Source organism: Argiope bruennichi, chromosome 2 (assembly GCF_947563725.1).
Source record: "Argiope bruennichi chromosome 2, qqArgBrue1.1, whole genome shotgun sequence".
In the NCBI taxonomy this organism is placed as follows: domain Eukaryota; kingdom Metazoa; phylum Arthropoda; class Arachnida; order Araneae; family Araneidae; genus Argiope; species Argiope bruennichi.
In genome coordinates, this window is record NC_079152.1 from 145,080,765 (window position 1) to 145,104,120 (window position 23,356).

Here is a 23,356-nt window from a genome sequence, read left to right on the forward strand (position 1 = left end):
ATTTTATTTTTTTTGTATTCCGGTTTTTTCGTGGGTGGATTTTTGATGTTTATTTTATTTGGCCATCGGGCAAATGGTGTGGTATTTTAGCAAACAGCTCTGGCTTGCGTTGTAATTAACAAAAGCAGCACATGGGTTTTAATTACTGATCCAAAACGAGAAGTTTGGGTAAGTGGGGGCGGGTTAAAGCCTAATTACAGCTTTTTTTCTTCACGCCTAGCAAATAGAATAAGAGTGGGTTTCGACTTTTAATGAGATAAAAAAAAAATCATGGCTGTAAAAAATGTTCGTTCTAATGCATAAAAATGGTTGAATAAACGTTAGGTTCTTCTTAGCTATGAAAACAATAGATATCTTCTAAGAGCTTGCGAAGTAGAAACAATAAGTGCTACGGGGGGGATGTAAAAAAGAAATAGAAAAAAATACATAGTAGCAAGAGAAAATAGAACTATTGAGATAAACAGTTAGGTATTAAGTTGTTCGTGCATGAAATTTACAAAGGAAATATTAGGGAGGAAAAACATCCTTCTTTTAGTTTTTAGAATCTTTCTTTTAAGAATATGGATAATTAAATGCTTAATCTTGTCAGCTGAAAAAAAAGGAATCTGTCAGAGAATATTTTTTCTCCTATTATTAAAAAGTATTTACAAGAAGTTACATAGGGATCAACTAATTTTTTATTAACTGTAATGAGGCATTTTCTGATTCTCATAAACAACTTTAAATATTTAGAATCTTTATCTGCAAAACTGACGACTAGAGTATTGCAAAGTAAATTTTATTACTAATGTGAAAAAATTTGCATTTAATTTTGTTGCTACTTTTGCCTTATCCATAAATATTCTACTAAGAAAGATTTTGCATAAACGATTTTTTAAACACGAGTAATATTTCTTTGTAATTTATAAAGATAACATTCATTAAAAGAAGTAAAAAAAAGCGCAATGAAAGTTCTTTTAATAAAAATAAACCCAACCAAAAAACGATAATTTTGTTAAGAATGTATAGATAATATTAATATTTAGAAATTATCATTTAATTGTAAAATAATTCATTTGTTCAAAGTTTTTTTTTTTTTTTAATTAAGACATGATATATGGAAAACTTGTAATTGAATAAAAGTGAGCATTTTTTTTTGTTTGTTTGTTTAAAAGGCACTACACTTCACAGTTTGTTGGGAGGAAAATGAGCTTTAATAATCACAAAAGTAAAATTGACTAAGATTAGTTTAAAAAATAGGAAATAAGATTGCTTAGAACTATTGAGTTTTAAAAATTCTATTTGGGTTCTTAAATGTGCTTCCAAATATAGGAAACATCACCAAAAGAATATACGTGGAATATACGTGGAACAGCCCATCTCTACATCTAGTGTTTCTCAATAAATTATAAAAAATAACTTTATTTATTCAATTAAATATATGCTCCTATCTGTGTACTAAAAATAATCCACGTTCAAAAGTAGAAATATGCAGATAGCTCTCCTTTCTTTCTCGTGATTTTAATTAGATAGTCATGTATGGAAGAAATATTTGAGTCATCATGTTATCCATTCTTTTTTACTTTCTTGTGTAGGTAGTATAGGGAAAGTATAGTAATTGCTAACAAATTCCAACAGGAGATTTTCACGGATTTCCAGGTTTTAGACTCCCCTGAGTTCGATAAACACATTTCTCGAAAATGTCCGTCTGCCTGTCTGTGAACCAAAATAAATAAACAATTTGAGCTAGACGGTTGAAATTTAGTATGCGGCTTTTACACCAAATTTGCAGATTTCTACCAAATTTTGAGTAAAATCTATTCAAAGAAAGTTCGTCTGTCTGGCTTTTCGATTATAAATTAACATGCAAATTATAAAGCAAAAAGAGCTAGATAAATGAAATGAGGTATACAGATTTCACATCTTTAGTGTAGAACTTGTCAAATTTTGAGCGACATCCAACAAAAAGTTGACCGTCTGTCGGTATTTATTTTCAGAAAAATAATGTAAACTTTATAATTCGAAAATGCAATCACTTAAACATGTCACATTTCGTATGGATTTTGTGACTACAAGTGGAGTTTTGTGTCAAATTTTTGTTTCAATCGGTTGGGAAAAAACTTGTCCAAAACATAAATTTGATTTTGGGGGACAATTAACGCATGCCAGAGATGAATCGCTAAATAACTCGTCAAGGAAGTCACAATAGATTCAATAAAAATGATAAATTTAAGCCAAAAGTTAATATTTCGTGACTATTATACGATAATGCCATATAAAGGTTTTTCTGGCATAACAAGTTTATTATAGATTATGCAAGAAAGTTTCGGGAAGACCATTCCCGCTGGGTAAATATAATTTTCAAAAGACTTTCTCTAAATAAAAAACCGTCCAAGGATATATTATTAAATAAAATTTCTTTTTTTAATTAAACTCGTGTGCATAATACTATTATAACCACTATTTATAAGTAAATAATTCTGTCCATGTAACTGCTTTATAAATATTCTATCAGCTTTTTTATTTTTAAATATATTTCTGGAAATGATTGCTCCATTCTTCAAAACTCACGTATTCTTTCCCAAGTGGAAACGTTACGTCCATATTGCTGTTGAAAGATAATAAGACAAACCGAAATCGAATGCATTACACTGACATTAGAAATTTATCTACTCATCGGAAGATCCAATAAAGAGCGCTTCTAACCATCACCTAGTTCAATAATCTCTTTTTCAACAGCACCTACAAATCTTAACACTTACAATCCGAATTTGTGAATTTCCTCTAAAACTTCGGGCGCTCCCTTTTATACTTGTAAGCACATTCCAGAAGTTGAGAACTGTCTCAACAGTTGCCGACTTGGAACATTTCTTCGTTTTCATTATAATCAAGCCTACTTGCTATTAACGAGCTTCTCTGAAAAGCAAACTCTTGAAGTCAGCTAAAAACCTTTAAATAATGAAGGCTCCAAAGACGTCCTTTTTGAGTTGGTTCTAATGATGCCTAGAAGTATTGGACTAATTGATGGTCATTAAGCAGGAAATCACTAATTAATCTCTAGACATTTATATACTTAAAATTCATCTTTTGCTGGAGTGTTGCGCAAGGGGGGTGGGTATCCGTAGGGGAAAGAGGACTCATTTTTTTTGTCCTTCGTGAGGAAGGAGACCTTTGGATATTAATTTTCAATCAGCGGTATCACAAATTAAAATAGCGTTCTCATTAAAATGTAAATTGGATTCTGTTTGAAATGAAGCTCTTTGGCGGTATTGTTATTTTTTTAGCCGTCAGAGTTTTCTGAACTAGTAGAAGTTGTAAAGTGTGGGATGCGTCTTCTATTGTTATACGTTTAGTATATAAATAAATTTAATTATTATTTTTTGAATTAAATAGCTTTGTCAATTATAAATTTGAATTAAGGAAACTATAAGAAAAAGTATTTAAATTGTAGACGTCTTTCTTATCAGCTGCAAGATGTTAACTATCATTGTTTAGTTTGTATAGATCTGTTTGTGTGATAGATTATTTCTTGCTTTCATTTTATCAATAATGAATCTTTTTGAAAAGTCTTTTAAACATTTAACTTTTGCATTACACTAAGTTTCATAAATATTTTATAGTGATTCGTTAAGTGTCGCTCTTATTAAAATAATAGCGTCATCATAGAAATCTGTTGATTTTTTTTCAATGTTTTCGTATTTTACTATAGACTTCTTTCCCGAACTTTTACTATTAGAGCAGACTGACAAGCCAGTAAAACCACCTGATTATTTTTCAAATGCATCTATTAAATGCGAGTATAAAATAACTTCAGTTTACAATCTGTATATCGATTTATAATGTTCCACACTTTGAAATTTTTCCAGTTTTTTTAATAAATTAATGGAAAAAATCTCCTTTATGCTGATGTTTGCATATTTCCTTTCCAAGTTTCTTCAAATTTCATTTCATTTTTTACTGTCTCTAAATATTTTAATTTTATAGCATTTTTGGCAAATGAAAACTGATTATAATCTAAGCAGAATGCTGATAAAATAATTCTAAAGCCATTGAATTACAAAATATACTATGGCATTAAAAAAAGACTATTAAAGTATTTAGAATCTCTGAACGAATCCTGAAAAGACAAGGAAGATACGATTTATTTCATAACTATGTTCATAATATATATTAGGTCTAAAACAAGACTGAGAAAAGAATAAAAATTCTTCTTACATTCATGTCAAAAATTAAAAAAGGAGAATAAGGAAATGATGTCTACACTCAATCACGTCTGGATTCGCCTACATAATGAATCTCGAAATCTGGAATAGCATTTTAATTTTGCCTTCAAAAGTAGGACATCCAGTTTTAATTTATTAAGCATTAAAATTGCTCCTTAGACTGATTTTACATACCTAGAATCTCATTTCCATTTTTCCTCCTATGTATTTCCTTTTTCATTAAAATTTTAGATAACATATCTTGAAACAGCTAATTATTCTTTCTTTAGAAATATTTAATAGTCATTGTAGACATATAAATATGTTTATTCACTGTTTGTTGAAATGATGTTTTTAGTATCTAATGCTAAGAAAAAAATAATTAAGTGACGAAAGAGGATTCTAGATTAACTAGGACCCTCTTAACTTTTATTGTTTGGACGCAGATTTGAAAAGTGTTCCGTATCTGATTGAAACTACACTGAATCTACTTGTATAGTTCTTATTAGTTGCTTTATTTATATTAGAAACTGAACTAGAATGAATTTCTAAAAAAGTTTGGAATGCAAAATAATTTTAAATAAAATTAAATAAACACGAATCTACTTTATTTATTCATTAAAGTGTCCAGACCTCCTTTTTCAATCCGAATTTCCAATTCATTATCCTGAATTGAAAAATTGTATCAAATATGAATTAAATACATCCTATTGTCTCGCTTAAACTTCTTAAAACATGGTTCCTATTAAAAAAACAAGAATTAATCTTTTTAAAAGTTAAATTCGGAAAAATTCTCCCTTCTAACTACTTTGCGAAGAATAAGTCCAACCTAATAGGACTTATGGAAATCAATCAGTCATAAGAGAAACCATTAATTATAGTAAATGAACTAACCATATATTTTTTTTTCCTCTTTGCCATTCTCTGAAAATTTTAAATAATTAACTGTTTAATTGTTTCTGATTTTTTTTAATTTACCTTTTATTTAGTTATTGATTTTTTTGGATATTTTATCCTATAATATTCAGGCCTAAACTGAAATTTAGAAAGGCACGTTATTTTAAGAAGCGGTGTTATCAACATGATTAATGTATTATATATATAGCCCTTGTATACCAACCACACTGATGATAATGACATTTGAATTTTATTGTAACACGAGACGACATCAATTTTGGAAATAAGATAATCAATAAATTGCTTGTGTATGTCATATGTAGATTTGTTAAAGTTTATGGTCTCTATCATATTGTATGAATTTTTACAAGGATGAATATTTGTGAATCATTTGCCTTATTTGTTTCCTAATTAATGGGATGTATTTAATAACAACTGGATTAAATTATGTAATAAATTAAATAAAAAATTTTATTGGTTATTAACTTTTAAACTGCACTTTACTTCAACTTTACTTTTCAGAAAACAATGATTGGCAACTTGCATTCGCCTTTTTATATGCAAACTCTATAAAAACGTTACTTTCCACTTGTATATGGAATGTTGAAATGCAATTACTATTTGATCGAATGTAAAGAGCAAAAGAAAAGTTATGGCCATATATCTACCATCAATAAATATCAAAGAACTTTCATATTTATATCTTTTTTTTATAGAGGAAAAAGGATCTTGTTTAAATGGAAAAGGAAAAAGGATATCTTGTTTTAGTTGGGAAAAGGACATTTCGGAAAATTTAATAAAAGCGAATTCGGGATCAATAGATCAATCAATGTAGTCAATATTTACTTAAAACACAGCGGTGATTAAATTATCTCAAAACTGTAATTTATTATTGTAGAGGGACTATACTCTTAATAACTTCATTATGAGGTAGATAAAAATATTAGACGAGTTTCAGGAGCATTTATTTAATTATTTTCTAAGTTACACATTTCACAAGACAAAACAAACACGAACAAGAAAATACATGACACACGCTTAGAATACAATCCAATAATGACCTCCAAGAAGGACCATGTTAGGAAGATATTGATGTTAGAAGGACCTTGATGTTAATAAGGTAACGCCATCTGTGGTGTCATAAGAGAAGGTAGTAGAATTATGTAACCGCTTCATTATGTTATTTTCTTCATAAATATTTTATTGTTGTTAAATCACAAGTGCAATAATCACTTCGCATATATATATATATATATATATATATATATATATATATATATATATATATATATATATTTTAAAAATCATATAACTAATGGAAATTATTTTTTAAAAAATTAACAATGCTCTGTTTTCTCATTTTAGGAGGAATGTCAAAATTACATCCGGGTTTTGGCGAGGAAATCAGAAGATACCATTTTGGTCTGTGGAACGAATGCTTTTAAACCTATGTGTCGAAACTATAAGCAGACGGTAAGAAATTTGGCATAATTTTGGCTGTGAAGTAGTTCTGAGCTTATTACTGTTTTGTATATTTTTCAATCGAAAATTTTACTTAATCCTTAATTTTGAAAATAATTAGCTGCTGAATTTTTATGTAACATTTCGAAAACAATGGTACTTAAAATGAGTAGTTAAGAAATGACTCCTAACTGTATAATTTTTTCAACTGTGTAAATTTGTATCTATTTTATAAAAAATAATTGATGACTTTTTTCTTTTTCTTAATTCAAACATCTTTTTTCAGCCCACGGATTATATTGTTACAAAAGAACAGTCTGGAGAAGGTCTTTGTCCGTATGATCCTAATCATAATAGCACGGCTATATTTGCAGGTAAATAGCATATTCTGCTTTATTTTTTTTTATTTAAAATATCTCTGATATCTATATTCATTCTTCCTCTAACGCGAATTGTTTATTCCGTCCTGTGTTGAAATCCTGATAAGGAAATGTACGTGCCTTATTCCATCAAAATAGTATAAAGCCAAAATCGTGATATGTACTACAACGTGTTACATAAAAAGAATGTTGTTAGAAGATTGGTTTTATTATTGATATTCTACGAATGATAATGGTTAAAAATTTTGAATAGCATAATAAAGAAGCTAATTAAGATGAAATGCAAATTGCTATGATTGTTTTTATTACTGTACTAGCCGCCTTTGGCGACCAGCCGGTTCACCAGTATTACCGCTCGCTACAATTTTCAATTAAATATTTTATGTAACTGGTTGGTCTCTTAATAGCTTCTCAAACAAAACATTTTTAATCTTCAAATTTTGATAGTCATACCAAACTTATACTGTTGTTTAGATCGTTTCGTTCAATTTACTATATATATATATTGCTAATTTGTTGTCATTTCCGGTAAAACTTCAACTTTAAATTAAAGTGGAAATGATGAAATTGCAATTAATGTAAAGTTATTTTTTAATGAAACCAAGCGTTTTATTTTATTTATCATTTTTGTTGTTATTTATTTATTATTATTATTATTGAATATGAGTACTGCAAACAGAATCGTTCGGTATTTAAGTCTTATGTGAACTACAAAATATTTTTCATAATTTGCGTAATATCTCAAAGAATAATTCAACAAAAATTTCTCAGATTCAGCAAAAAATTCAGTTTTTAGTTTTGCTTTCAAAAGGATTGAAATGAAATCAAAAATAATATTTTGTTCCGGCATATAAATATATTTCAAAAATTATGAAGTCTAAATTTTATGCAGTAAGGTATCATATTCTGTTGTTTGCAGTAAGGTATCATATTCTGAATGTTTCTATTTTCCACGATTAACTAAGACTGATTTATGAAGTTTTGAATGTTAAAAATTTAGAAAAACTCAACATTTTCATAATCTTAGGCCAATTAATCTTGAGAAACCTGCTCGCTGATTGGCGTATTTTCTTTAAAACGATCAATGGAAAATCTAAAATTATCCTTTTTTTTTTTTTTTTTTTTTTAATAGTGATATTCAAAATTTTTATAAATCAGTCAGTTTAAGTGATTGATTTTGTTGATTGGAAATTAATTCTTTATTTAAAATATTAGTGTTTCAAGAACATTTTGTTAAACGTGATTTCCACAGCAGAAGCTTTATGTAAAATCAAAAATTCGTTATATATTAGAGTATTTATTGGATCAAGTTACATAAAATATAATCATTTTCCATTTAGACCATTTTAGCAGATCTGTGTCTATTACTAAGGGTTTACAAATTAGCAGTGTGGCCCTGATTTGAATGGATATCCTGTTCATATTAAACAAAACTTGCCTTAAAATAAAACTGATTTATTGAATTAATAATACAGATAGTGTAAAAGATCATAAAATAATTTTTTTGAATTTATTTTTTAGAAAAAAATAATATTTCATATTTGTTTCATTTCCTACAGACACGTGACGAAAATCATATTTTTGCAGATTTCATTTCCAAAAAGATTTAATTTATTTTTAAATGGAGCTTTAATCGATGTGATGGCAACACTTTGAAAAAAGCTAATTTTTTCCCCATGAATGCGAAACGTGCTCGTGCAGCTTAAATTTTATTTTTATTTTGTACGAAAAAAATTGTTGAAAAATATAGTTAAATTATTTATTTAAAAATTCATTAAAAATAGAAATTTAATTTTAAGGTTAAAACATCGGTTTCATTTAAAAGATAAATTTTTGATCTTTAATTTGATGTAAAAAATTTTTTTGTGCGGTAATATTTTCGGAAGTTATAGCAGAAACACGCTAAAATTTCGCTTACTTTTTAAATAAATAAAATTTTAAATAAAAAATTTGAAAAAATAACCCCCAGGTGCACATCCCCGGCCTCCAAGGTATACACGTGCCAAATTTCGTAGCTGTTGGTCGAACGGTCTGGCCTGTAGAGAGCCAACACACATCCACACACACACACATTGAGCTTTATAATAAGTATAGATTAGCAGAAATCTTTTTTTTAATCATTTAGAAATTTATTAATCTTTATATATTATTATTGTTTGAGTTCAATTTAACTACCACTGTAATACAATTTCTAAGGCATAAAATACGTATTAAATTTAAGGGAGCTTGCTCGATTTTCAGATTTTATATTGATTGAACACTACATAAACAATATAAAGTAAAATAAGTAAAAAAAATCATGAATTTCGAAATCATGTTAAACTAACTTAATGATTATTAAATATATATATATATATATATATATATATATAATTCAATATGATTTTTTTCTTAAATGAAAAAAATCTTTAATAGCAAATTCATTAATAATTAACTATGCAATACCATTAATGAATGCTATTAATAATTTATCATTTATTTCAAATTATTAAAACAATACAATTTAAATAATTTTTTGAATTTTCTTTTCAGTATGAAATAATAAAGTGTTTGCTCAATTTAGTATCTTACAACTTTATACATCATCTGCTTTTAAAGAAAATTTATTTACTAAGCAAAACTAAAATTTGCGAAACTAATTATTATAATAATTATATTATACTACAAATAAGTTTCCGATATAAATATCAACTAAGTTGCATTTCTGTGCACTTCATTTTATTTTATTTCTGTTTGGATTTCTTTAACCCGTTAACTGTTTTTGACGAGTATACTCGTCATGGAAAAAGTACAATATTTTGCTTTATGACGAATTTGTTCATCAGGAGTAATAAGTAGTAAATATAGGTAAATTTTTCGACACAATTTAGATACGTATTTTCCGAAGAAGTCGAAATAGTTATTTAAGAGTATTAATTTATTTCTAATACACCGTTTATATTTTTTATAACCAAAATATTACATTTTATATGATCTTTATGTACTATTAATTTCTAACCTCAAAAAAGGAAGAAATTTTTTTTAATTCATCCTATCTATTTTAAATAAACTGTTATTTTTTTTTTTTAATAAAATGTGCTTTCTATAAAACGCAAAATTTTCATTTAAAAAGGAGAAGAATAGATAATGATTATTCCACAGCAAATATCGATTCCTTAAAAACAAAAAGTAAAATAAAAAATGATTTTTTTCTTTCTTTCATAGAACTGCCCTTCGCCCACCCACCCCAAACTGAAAAAATGCATCACGCAAATACATTGCCATTACCCCCCCCCCTCTAAATACAGGGCGGGGGATTCGGCGAAAAACATCATTTTCCCGTTAAGGAGAAAAAGAGATTCGCGCGTATAAATCCAGAACGCATTAAAAAAAGTACGCACCAAAGTTTCCTGCGCGGGTGGGATATATTTCGTCGGCTTTTTTTCCAAATCGACTCGATCAACATAAACCTGAAAGCAGAAGTGTTAAAAAGAAAGCCAACAGATGCCGTTAGATTCAGACTATCCTCAGAGTTATGAATAAAAGGCGTTATCTGATTTTATACGCAAATAAAGTGTATTTTGAAAAAAATCAGTTTAATATTTTGTTGCTGATTTCATTTAGACCTCATGTGGAGTATATACATGCCAATGAATATTTCTGAATGGTTATTGCTATTTAATTCTTCACTATCATTTTTTCCTTCCTTGTTTCAATCTAATTTTACTAAGAAATCAAAATGGCCTTTAGCGCATTGCGTTTTTCTTATCTTTAACCACGGATCTTCATCATCTTCAACCACCTTACCTTTAACCACATTATCTTCATTATTTTCAATCACAGTTTAATCAATAATATCAAAATTTAGTAACAATGTAAGAATAACTATATACAATCAGTAGCTACGAGTTTAAACAACATTATTAAGTTAGTAAAGTTCACTATGAAAATATTGAAACCTTTAAGGCACTGGTGCAGGAATATATATTAGTGTTAAGTGACAGTTGTATGCCACTTTAGTAAGAAAAGATAATCACAGCTATAACGGGAATAAACTAATCTAATATTTTGATCAGTTTCTTTTGAGGATGAAAACTGCCGATGAGTTAACTGCCCGATTTGATTATTTTTTAATCAATGGGAAAAAACTGACGATCCAAATATTCAAAATATTTTTTTAAAAAAATCAGAAAGTATTAAATCCTCGAAATCACAAAAAATACTTTATTTTTTATTATTTTTATTGTGTTGGGGAAAAAAATGTAATATTTTCTAATTTGAGTTGACTTTAGGTATATAGGCATTTCTTTTTAAAACAACTGGAACGTTTGGACTATTTTGAGGCAAACCTTATAATTTTGAATTGTAGTTAGATAAAAATGGCGGTTAATGAACTTCCACATTGTGCGACAAAAGAAAACATTTTATTCTCACTGTCCCATTTAATATTAGCAAGGCCACATGCACAATGGACTTTGTGTTGAAATCAAATTTAGAACCTTGCATTTTCCAATCCCTAAATTAAAGCTTTACCATCCGGCCTTAAATTCCATTTAAAAACATTATTATAGTAGATTCTATTTATCAGATTATTGCCCTCTAATATTACTTGCGAGGCAAATAAGGAGCATTAAAAGCAAATATAATTGCATGTCGATATTAGCAAATCTCGCAGGACATAAAAAACAGAACTTTTAATTGTATTTTGTAACATTTATCATATATTATATAATTTTCTGTTTAATGTTGCATATTCTGTAATGAATTTTCACTTATTATTCCATTATTCCACAATCCCCTAGTTCAGCGATTCTCAACCTGTGGGGCGCGCCCCCCTAGGGGTGCGCGAGCACACTAGAAGGGGGGCGCGAGAATATCCAAGAGAAAATATTATTTAGAAAAATTGATTAATTGACTGAAAGGAAAGCACACATACACATAGAAAACAAAATACATTTCGACATATTTAATAACTTATTAAAGTAAAACGACATACTAAATTAAAACAAATTTAATAATTATTAGTGACTCCCTGGGGCCTGTCTTGTAGAGCAAAGTTTTTCGAAGGAAGGCTTAATATTAGAAATAGCCACTCTCAGGTCTGCCGACATCTATATTTGTCTTCAAAGTAGCCACAGCAGAAAATCCAGTTTCTCAAAGGTAGATGTTCAAAATGGTAATAGAATGCGAAATGCCATTGTTTTTAGTGTAATTAAAATCATCCTCTACTCATGCCCAAAATTCAAATAGTGATTTATTTCTAAATTGTCTATAGTTTCGCCACTTGTCGTGAAGTCTGTGAATTTTTCTTCCTCATCGATTGAGAGCCCTTCAGGAGTCTTATGAAATGGATCCCTAACTCACTCGTAACTTGCCATCAGTTTGTCATCAGCAAGAAAATACTTTTTAAAATTCTTTGCCAGCATGGCTAAATGATTTTCAGTGGTTACTACGTCTTCAGCCTTGCAAGTTTTAGTACAATCATCCATATTTGCAAACATTGTTAGATTTCTTTGCTTTAAATTTCTGCTCCACAATTCCAATTTTCCACAAAAAGCATTAACTTTATGACTCGTATCCAGCATATATGTATTTGCTCCTCGGAGTTGAAGATTCAAGTTATTTAATTTCTCGAACATGTCGACCAAGTAGCTCAATTTCATCACAAATAAACCATCGCGAAAATTCTCGGCCTCCGGTATGTTTTCTTCTTCTAGGAAAATGGCGATTTCTTCTCTTAATTCAAAAACACGTTGCAAAAATATCCCACGTGATAACCATCTTACAATAAAATAGTAAAGCTGAATGTACCGAACCCATGTCTCTGACGCAATTTTTCCATTCTATGTTTGATTCGTTCATAAAATCATTTAAAATAGCAAATAATGCGAGGGCCGTTGTTTTGAGTTCTATTGGTTTGCAGAAAAGTAGTTCTTCTACTACTGACATATTATCACAAAATCGAACATAGACAATTAAATGAGCATCTTTATTACTATCTGTTGCTTCATCAAGCTGTATTGAAAACAATTTGTCACGCAACTTCGAAACAAACTGATACTGTACATCTTCAGCTATATCACCAATTCGACGAGCAACAGTATCATTTGAAACAGGTGCGGACAGCTATTGTTTTGAAAAATTATCTCCAAACATAGTTTCTACAATCTCCTATTGAAAACTTGCTGGAATTGAAACTTGCATTATCAAACATTTTCCTTCTTCCTATGGGAAAACATCTGCGCATGCTCGAGACGGCATCGGTCGTGTGGATTCTCTTCCACAAACATTACTTATTTTTTTCTCTTTTTAGTCATGCTTCTGTTTTATTTCTTTTATTATTTGAAAAAAAATGTATTCCTAGTTTCTAAATTTAGCTCACCCCGTCTAGGTTACTTTCATTAAAGAATTTTTTTACTTTCATATTCTTTTAACGTTATCTCCCAATTTGGTTTTTGTTTCAAATATAATATTTAAATTTTCCCCGCTTTCATTCGCTTCATCTATTCACTGCCCGCTTTGCAAAATGCCAGATGTGGTTTATCGCCAATTAATATTGGCAGTTAGTAAAAAATAACTGAAAAACGGAATACAAAATACTCTATATACATTATTGCTGTATACTTTTTATTGTAAGCGGGGGGGGGGGGGCGAGAGGAAAATTATGATTGAAAACTGGGCCACGAATACTGAAAGATTGAGAAACGCTGCCCTAGTTTGCTATATATTTTGATGATATTGGATATAAAATGTAGTTACACTATTCAAATAAGAAATTTAATAGCATGAAATAATCATGCATTCATTCGCAAAGTTCAATTATATGAAATGTTTTCTTTTAAATTTTGGGTCGGGATCAACCTATAAAATGGCATTTTCCCTCTGAATTAGAATTCGTTAACATTTTAAATTGTGCTATTCCTTCTTTAAAAATAAACTTGTTTATTATAATTTCTAATTAACCCGTTATGTAACCTGAATTCTAACTTATTTATTGCAATTCTTGATGATGATACTTTTAATTTATTTAATACACATTTTCTGAAATCTATCAAAATCTTTATTATTTTAACTAAGCCATGATTTGCATCGTCTATTTGCAAACTTGTATAAAAGTTTTAAGATGCAATTTACATTTCCAAATTATAAAGAGCTCGAAGAAATTTGAATCATACAAATTCATATTCCCATCTCGCTCATTTAATTGTGTTCTTTCAATGAAAATTCTCAATTTATAATAGAATCCACTCAGATTTCTGCTGGACATGGTCTTGTATATTAGAAACCATTGTTAATTATGAGTTCAAGGTACATTCTATTCCACACATTTTCATTAGATTTGAAGTTGGACCATCGTGTCATTATTTATTGCAACATCCAAAATGGTAAACATCCATTTGAAAGCTAATTAATTATAACATTCTGCCTTTTTTCAGATACACTGTTTTGTATTCTTTTAGGGCATTAAACAAAGCATTTCATCCATTTTCTAAATCTTGATTGCATAAATTTTTTTCTAATCAGGATTTCTATTAGTTTCTTTATATTTTCTTATGTACGAAGTAGAAGAAAAATGTATTATAACTATCATAAACAGTGTCTCGAGCTTTTGAAGGCTTTTCCATATGTCAAAAATCTATAGATACTGTTTTTCGGTGGGGGGGGGGATTATTTTTGTGAGGATGAATAAATCTACAATTTCAAAAGTTAGGAACTTAATTTTTAGACATTTCTAGAAAATTTCAGACGAAAACATCTAAGTCAGGGATCGTGAACCTTTTTTTTTCTTCTTAAGATATCAGTTTTGGAATTGTGTTTACAAAACTGATGTCTTCAATGTTGCAAGTCAGTAATTTAAGTTATAAAATATGTATTTTCAAAGACTAAGCTTCAAATATTTTTTTCCTGTTAAAATGAATTAATTTTTGTTTTGCTTAAAGGTATTGTAACTAGAATTCAATTATTTATTCTTAATGTTACGATAATGGTAATTATTATTATTAAAGTAACTAAAAATAAGTGATTTTAAATGTCTTTGTATAAAAATAGTAATTTTCTTTCATCAAGCATTGACAAATATGATGCCATAAAAATGGATTAAGAAATGACCAAAATAGTAATGTTCAGTCAGTAATCAATTAAATTTCAACAATACGATTTAAATAAAATATTGTTAGGAATTTAAATGTAATATATTTTTTTTTGTTGCGCATATATTAGTTACTAATTTAAAAAAAGACTACCTCAGTTACAAATTAAATCCGCCACCTGTTGCCAATTCTTAGTTTAAAAGACTTCTGACTTCTGTTTCATGGGAACTCGAAAGTTCAAATGTACACAATTATTTTAGATGAAATTTAGATTAGATTCCTAGAATTCCTATCGGACCAAATCTGTCAAATGACTTATTGACGGTAATTCAAGGATACAATGAAATTAGATATGGAGACTTGTAAGCAAAATTATAAACCTATACCAAAATTTGTAAAAAATTTATAAATGGGAAAATGTTTGAAGCAAATACAGTAGACTCCCGATTATCCTCGGGCGGGTTATCCGCGCCTGCCACACAAAGTTTTTTTTTTGACTGATTTTTTTTAAAAAGGTGCAGTTTTACAATTATGCTTTTGTAATTACATAATACATTACAGTATTAAAACAGTACATATGTATTAATTTTTCTGTGTATCCTTGACGCCTCTCGTAAGTACAAGGCACTTTTCTGTTTTCATAAACAAAATGCATTTTAGGTTAGTTTTGAGTGATATACTAAAATAGTAAGAGTTAGTTAAACATTTCCTGCTGTTTATTTTACGTTTTATTGTACATAAAACGATTGTTCAAAGTTGGAATGATTTTTTTCTTTTTTGCTATACCCGTTTTTAGCTTTTTTTCGGATTATCCGCGATTTTTGTTATCCGCGGCGGCCGCGCCACCCAATTCCGCGGATAATCGGGAGTGTACTGTACTCAATTTTCTACATCAAGAATTCCTAAACATTGCGACCTGTTTTTGAATTTATAGCTATTCACTTCAACCTCGGCGCATTGAATATTATCAGGGATGAACAAAAAAAATTTTTTTTTTAATTTTCGCGAATTAAAAAAGCATTTATTATTAAACATCGTCAAAATCTGCTAAACATTTACTAACTGATTAAAAAATAATGTGTACGAAATTGAATTGACTCACAACAGGGTCTGGGGAATTGCGTGAAAAAGTCGCCTTTACCCTCTCACTACTAAGCCTAATAAGCCATTTTTTTCCTTCTTCTCTTAAGTCGTAAATGGATCAATAATGTACATCATAAGCATAAGTCGTAAGCAAGTTATCTCTAAGGGTGACCTCGCTTTACATCCTGAATTCCTCGTTTCAAAAAGAAACTTATCCAGAAATGGTTTATTAGTATAGCATTTTCACGGCCAGGTTGAGGCGGTTTAGTATTGAAAAGTTTCAGCAAAGTACAGATTGGAGCCATATGAGGCGAAATGGATGTACGTGTACAAAAAGATGGTATTTCTTATATATCATTTGCAAGTGAAAAGTCACTAGTTCTGTTTCTTCGTTTCTTTTCATTCGACAAGAATCACTTGTTTGCGTATTGTGTCAATGTTTTTTGTCAGGTCGTTGCATGTAGCTTGATGAAAGTTTCAAATCCTCATTACATTTTAACAAATTGTGGAAAGATACATATGTATATTTAAGATGTCATCGTGATTCACAGCTGGAAAGTCTTTAGTCTATACCTTGCTCCGAAGCTAAACGAAAAAAGCGTCTTATTGCGCTTGCGTAGAGAAAATCGAGTATTTCAAAATCAATGGCATGAAAGTTAACCTTAGTTCAAACACATAGTTTCAAATTATAATTTTTTTTTTTCTTTTCTTCTTGCTTGTTTAATTGGCCATTCGATATTTAAATTCTCTTAGATATATCGCTAAGAATTTTAACTCAAGTATCAGATTATTGAGCGGATCTAATGCTCTAATACCCCTTCTAAGATGGTACTTAAATAATGTTTGTTTAGGGCAGATTAAGGCTTAATCATCTTTAAAATTCTTCTCGGAATAATTTTTCGAAAGAAACATAAAAAAAAAAAATCCTCGCTACTTTACGTTCCTTGAATTATAATTAATGTATAATCCATTACTGCAAGGCTTTAAGTAAAGTGCAAGTACTTTTTGTGATACCCTCTTCTTAGGTAATTGTAGTAAGCAAATAATAAAAACCTCTTCCACGAATACAAGCGCACACACAAACATTATACTAAAGTAAACAGGCTTCCCGAAAAGATTTAAGAGGAGCGAAAAAAATTAATAATTTATTTAAATCTCTTATCAGCGAGGTAACACACGTTTTATGTGAAGTAAAAATACGTGAAAACGATTTCTACTAGAGAAGATCGTAACAAGAAGGAAAAAAATATTCTAACTAAAAATCTTCTCCAGAAATAAATAAATCGTATCCCATTAAACAAATTGATTGCAAACAAAGGCTCAGAAAATTTCCTGCGGGCAACAATCAGCTTTCATTATTTTCCATGCCACGTATATATAACCCAGCTTTCCCTATCATTGATAGGAAAAGAGAGGCTTGGGTAGATAGATTTTTTTCCCTCCATGTTTCTCTCTCATTGAAGTCTTTACTCGGAGGTTGTAATGTGTGTGTAAACAAGAAGAGAGGATTTTTCTGAATGCTTAATTTTATTACGCCTCTGCCCCGGGTTAAGAGGGTTTTCTACATGTGCTCTGCATACATTATCGGCTGCATTGGAAAGATGTATATGGATATATCTCTCACGCTCCAGATGCTCTCCGTCTGGTGAAGGAATTTCCTTCTGTTCAGGTGCTTCTTGGGAGCTGCTGAGGATGTCTCTTGCTTCACTTCTTCATAAATGGTTCACCGTGAATAATTAGAATTAAAAGAAATCGTCCGATTGGATGGACTTAAATGCCTGTGATAAAGCCTCTCGAAAATGATTGGGAGAGATTTTATAATTTTTGTATTAAAGCAAACTTTTGGGGTGGTCTTTTGGTCCATGGTTCATAGGAGGCCATTTTCCTTACTAGGTGCATGTATACTAACTTGAATGCTTAGAATTGGAACAGAATATTTGATTTGATACATTCACTTTGATACCCATACAGAAGCTTCTCAAAAACTTTTGAGAGAAGTTTTCTAATTTTGTTCTGAGGCAAAACGATCGGCATTACCGTTTGGTTCCTGGTTCACGGGTAGGGTTTCGGAGGTCTCTTGTCTTACTTGATGCATATATAACCAACTTGGATAATTAGAATTAGACAAATGATTTAATTTCATGCATTGATTCCTGTGCGAAAACTATTGGAAAAGAAGTTTTAATTTTGTTCCAAGACAAACGATTGGCTTTATCGTTTGGTTCATGTGAGGTTGTTCTGGAAATATCTTTCTTAATTTAGTACTTATATACCAAATGGATGATTAGAATTGGACAGATGATTTGATTTAGTTTATGTCTTTTGATACTTACGCCGAGGCTTCTCGAAATCTATTAAGAGAAATATTATAATTTGGGTCTGTAGACAAATGATCGGTGTCCTTACTAAGTGTACACCTGCTACTTTAAAATTGTTAAAATTTACAATCGATAACTTTATTTAATTTACAAAACTTTTGACATGTTTTGATGCTATAATAAAATATTTTATAATACTGAACCACGGAAGTGTGACGAGGACAACATCGGAGGCGATACTTAGTTCACATTTGTCACCGTCAAAGTTTAAAAACAAAGACAGAGTTTAATATGATTTAATATCATTATTAGACGTATGTCATGCATGTTATATCTTTATTAGACGCATGTTTAATTTCGTATGAGGATTATTCGTAGACGGATTTTCTAATGTTGCATCGTTGACAAATAACACTGCAACAAGAAATTTGGTTCATATTTGTCATCTTCATGTCTATAACCGAAGCTAAATAACTCTGTTTTATTGAATAGGCTCCTAGTGAAGTGTTATGAGATGCACTTTATCATTTGATATTTCATGTATAAAAAAACATAAACTGGTATTCCATTTGCCAAATTTTTACATCATAGTAATTTATTTAATTTAATTTATGATAATAAATTAAACTTGCAACAGTCCTAAATGCATATCGGACCTCCAGAATTCGAATGCGCGATTGTCAAAGTTAAAATACAAATTTTTGATCATCGGTCATCACGGCTATTAAATGACTAATTCTGTAGATATTTTAATCATATTAAAAACTAATGTAAACGAATTTTTTTAATCAAAGCATTTTTTTAATAGGATACAAGTGTACAAATAATTATTAAAAAATTAAAAGGAGATTCATAAAAACTCTTTTAACTTAATTATTATCTTTGAATATTTCGTCTATTTTTAAGACTTCTGTGTTTATAGAGGGTATAATCCTTTTCTTGGTATCATTATACACATTTGGGAATTCACTGACCCTTCTATCATAGTTATTTGACGCTTTTCCTAAAAGATCATGCAGTTTCATACATAAAAAGAGAATACATTAGTACTGATAATGTAATGCTATTTCCCAAGAGTCCTCTTTTTTTCATGCTTACTTTTTTCGTAACTTGTATACCAGAAAAAGACTTCTGATAAAAATTAAGTGTACTTGCATACTTTTTTTTTGTCTTTTTTTTTTCTGATCAGGATTTTTATTATATATTTTTTACAATTTATCTTTACATCACTTTGTCTATGTTTGACTTATTTTTGAATAATAATATATGCTTAATTTTTTTCTATATTAAAAAGACTTTCCTTTATATTTTTGAAGTATCAAGAAATGGTGGGAAAGCTGTATATAACGATTTAATATTAAAAAGAATAGATTTACAATATTTGTTTCTATATATATTCTAATAAGTTATCTATGTCCTTCACCATATATCCATATATAAATATGGTATTTAAATTTATTTCTAAACAGAAAAAAAGAAGATAAATCAAAATATTTTGCGAAATAACTACTTGAAACTCAGAACTATATATTCAGTTTTTTAAAAAGTTGGCATATCGTTATAGCTATATATATATATATATATATATATATTCTTCAAAAAACAGGATCCCATTTGATAAACTAGATACTTTTGCATATTTCGTGTATGCCCAGTAAACCTTCTTAAGGAACGAGATGTTTCTCTGGAGAATTTTTTTTCGCGTTTCCCAATTTTTTTGCATTGATAAGGCTAAAAAAAATCCTTGGTTCCTCGAATGATTGCTGCAGCAAATGGATCGTGTCCTTCGACCTGCAGCTATTCCGCTTTAAGTTGCCACGAACATCTGCTCTTCTCAACTTCCGGCTGTTTTCCTGTGAATAAGAAATTCTAATAGTACTGAACGCAGCATTGATAAGAATTCACTGCGAACGAGTCTATCTTTAGAATGAAGTTTATTTTCTACTAAATAGTTGTTATTTAGTTTGATCCAGTGAAATTTTTAAGGCAGTTATAATGTTACGAAAATTATTCTTTTTATAACTTTCCGATTTTTTTTCAACTAAGAGCTTAGAAATGAAGTGAGAAAAATTATAGTAAAAATAAGAATAATTAAAAAAATATTTAGTTTTTTAAAAATTATATTTTAATCTTATATTTTATCAAGTATATCTATCCTCTATCTACATATTTCTTAATTTAAAATAATTTATAATAATAAAATAAAAATAATTTATAATAATAAAATAAAAATAATTTATAATAATAAAATAAAAATAATTTATAAAATTAATTTATGAAATGTAATAAAAAATTATTATTTGTATTTATCTGATATTTTAAAATGCAATCTGATATTTATTTATATTTTATTAATCTGTTATCAGATAAATAAAAACTGTATTTTTGTGTTATTTTATATAATTATATCCTCTGTCTATATATTTCTAGATTATAAAAAAGGAAGTAAAGTGCAATGAATAGTAAATAATAAATTTTTTTCCCTTCATTGATAGGTTCTTTCCTAAAACACTGTTTTTACTAAGTATAGTTTCATACAATAATTTTGGATAGATACAAATAATAGTGTCGAACAAATCAGTCAAAACATGAATAAAGCGGATTTAATGCAATTTAACATCCATGTGCTGGAAGTGCAATTACGTTTTAATTTTTAATTAAAAAAGTGATATTTAACTAATGAGAATCACTGTTTCAGAAAACAATTTCTAAACTTGCAACCGTTTTTACAAATTTTAATATTTTCTTAATTGTTTAAAAGTAGGCTATAAGGCTTGAAATTCAGTAAAAATTAATAAATCCATCTGTACGTATAAAAGATATAGCAATAATATTGCCTGAACAAAATCTTAAGTAAAACAATTTTTTTGTGTACAAATGTAATGTAATTGTACAGTTAAAAAATAGATATTAAGACTGAAAACAATGCAATTTTTTCAAAGATAAGAGAAATTGATGAAAATATACTTCCATTTTCAAGAGATCTAAAAATAAAGGAAATCGTCCCTCGCCTTCTATCGCTCTTATCATTTCATCTCCATTCTTCAAAACTTTTTTCTCATCCTTAAATTTGTAAGTTATTATTTTTTCCCCTTCACCTCCAACGATTCTTGGATGGAAAATGCTGCTGAATCGAACAATACTAATTCTTTTATGTACAAGAAAAGAAATGGATAAGAAAAGAAAAATTCCAGCAGCAGCAGCAAATGGTACGCTCAGAACCAGAACGAAGAAAGCCGAACACAAAAATCCGCATCTTTCGCCTAAAGTGTTCCTAACCATTTTCTCCCCGCTTTTTCGGCATGATATATTAGACTAATGTGCTGTTATTATTGAATTCGAAGTTTTGGCTTTAAATCACAGGGAAAGATATTGCGAGGATGAAAAAAATGTTTTTCTTCCAAGGCAGAGAGTGCTACCTATTTCCTTGACATATCAGTCATTAGGGGGCCTCCTCGGCCCATCCTGAATAACGATAGGTCATTTGAGTTGCCCCCCTTTCCATCGTATACGTTCTACATCCATCACTTAAGAATGAATTTTCTGTTTTGAGCTATCACGTATCCGCAGTGGAATTTGGATTTTAGCAGTAAAGGTTACTCCTCGGATGGAAAGTTGTTGCTCTTCTCTTATGCGGGAGGATTCAAATACTGCTTGCTTTATTTATTATGGAAGGATTTTGATAGGGATGGATAGTGGTTTCTTGCTATATTTATGGGTCCCAATTAATTTAAATCAATGAGAAAATGTAGAGTATCAAATCAGAAATGAATGACATGTAATAAGTGGGGCATTGTTTAAAAAATATCTTTATGTTAGCCACCATTAGCGATCAGCTTGCTCTCCAACCTTATTGACGTTTTAGATTGTTAAACGATTTTTATAGAATGTTATTTTCAAAAATTTCAGTTTTATTCGATACAACTTAAAAGTTTGACTTTAAATGAATCATTCTGCAGTAAATTATTGTGGGCACTAATCAAAAGTGTATACACTATGTAATATAAATAGAAGTGAAAATCCTATTTCAGAAATAATGACTAAAAAAAGAAAATTTTATCTTAATTTTAACACGGGCCAAAGCATGCGACAGAATATTTTGACGGATGAATTTGAATTTCATAGCATTAAGAAAGCAACTGAAGAGAGCAATACTCTTAAAAAGCTTTTTTCAAACCAAACTAAACCTAAGATTAAAAGCATCACAACATTATAAATTAAAGAATTTATTTAAAGTAAAGAAAAATAAACTGTATAGAAATGAAATCGATATCATTAAAGAGATAGTTTTGTTGTGTGTTAAGATAATGCAAAAACATTTTTTGGGGAAATTAAAAATTTTGGAGGTCACCTATTTCCAGTAGGTAAGTCATAGTGAATGGCTAAGCCTATTTTCACTCTCTATTATTAAACTTTCCGAATAAAGTTTATTTCTTAATTTCTTTTATATCTTCTGATTGAATAAACTGACGGCGAATAGCATTTATAACATAATATAATAATTTTATTTAACGAAGGGTTGAATTAAATGCAGCTGTAAAAACGATGAATAAAGTAGTCTACTGAAATTTTCAAACATCGGTATGTTTAAATTTGTTGTTGTTGTTTCTTATGGCACTTGCCATGGACAAGCCCGCTGTTCGAAGACAGCCGATTTTAGCCTGAGGGGGAGCGCCTCTTGTTTCTATAGTAGCGCCATCAAGGGCCAAGAGAACGACTTAGCTACACACACGTCACAACCCTTTTTACGGGGCGGACTTCAGTCACACATATCATTTACTCACAGATCGTAATTGAGACCTGAATCAGAGAACGATCACCCCTGATCCAGTACCCCCAGTGGTATTACTCTCGACATGGAGGACTTTGTGACCACGTCAGCCACCAAGCACGCAGGGAATCTTCGGCCGGCGGGGTTCGAACTCGCAACCTGAGGGACGCGAATCCGACGCTCTACCAACCAGGCT

At 29.5% G+C, this 23,356-nt stretch overlaps 1 protein-coding gene across 8 annotated transcripts in view; it reads left to right on the forward strand.

The window, feature by feature from the left end:
* The window catches only part of LOC129991030 (semaphorin-1A-like), a 631,522-nt gene that overhangs the window by 499,525 nt on the left and 108,641 nt on the right, over nt 1-23,356 (forward strand). For all 8 annotated transcript variants that reach the window (XM_056098199.1, XM_056098198.1, XM_056098197.1 and 5 more), the window contains 2 exons: nt 6,444-6,551; nt 6,826-6,913. In XM_056098199.1, coding sequence (XP_055954174.1) covers nt 6,444-6,551; nt 6,826-6,913 — 196 coding nt within the window. The remainder of the gene's footprint in view (nt 1-6,443; nt 6,552-6,825; nt 6,914-23,356) is intronic.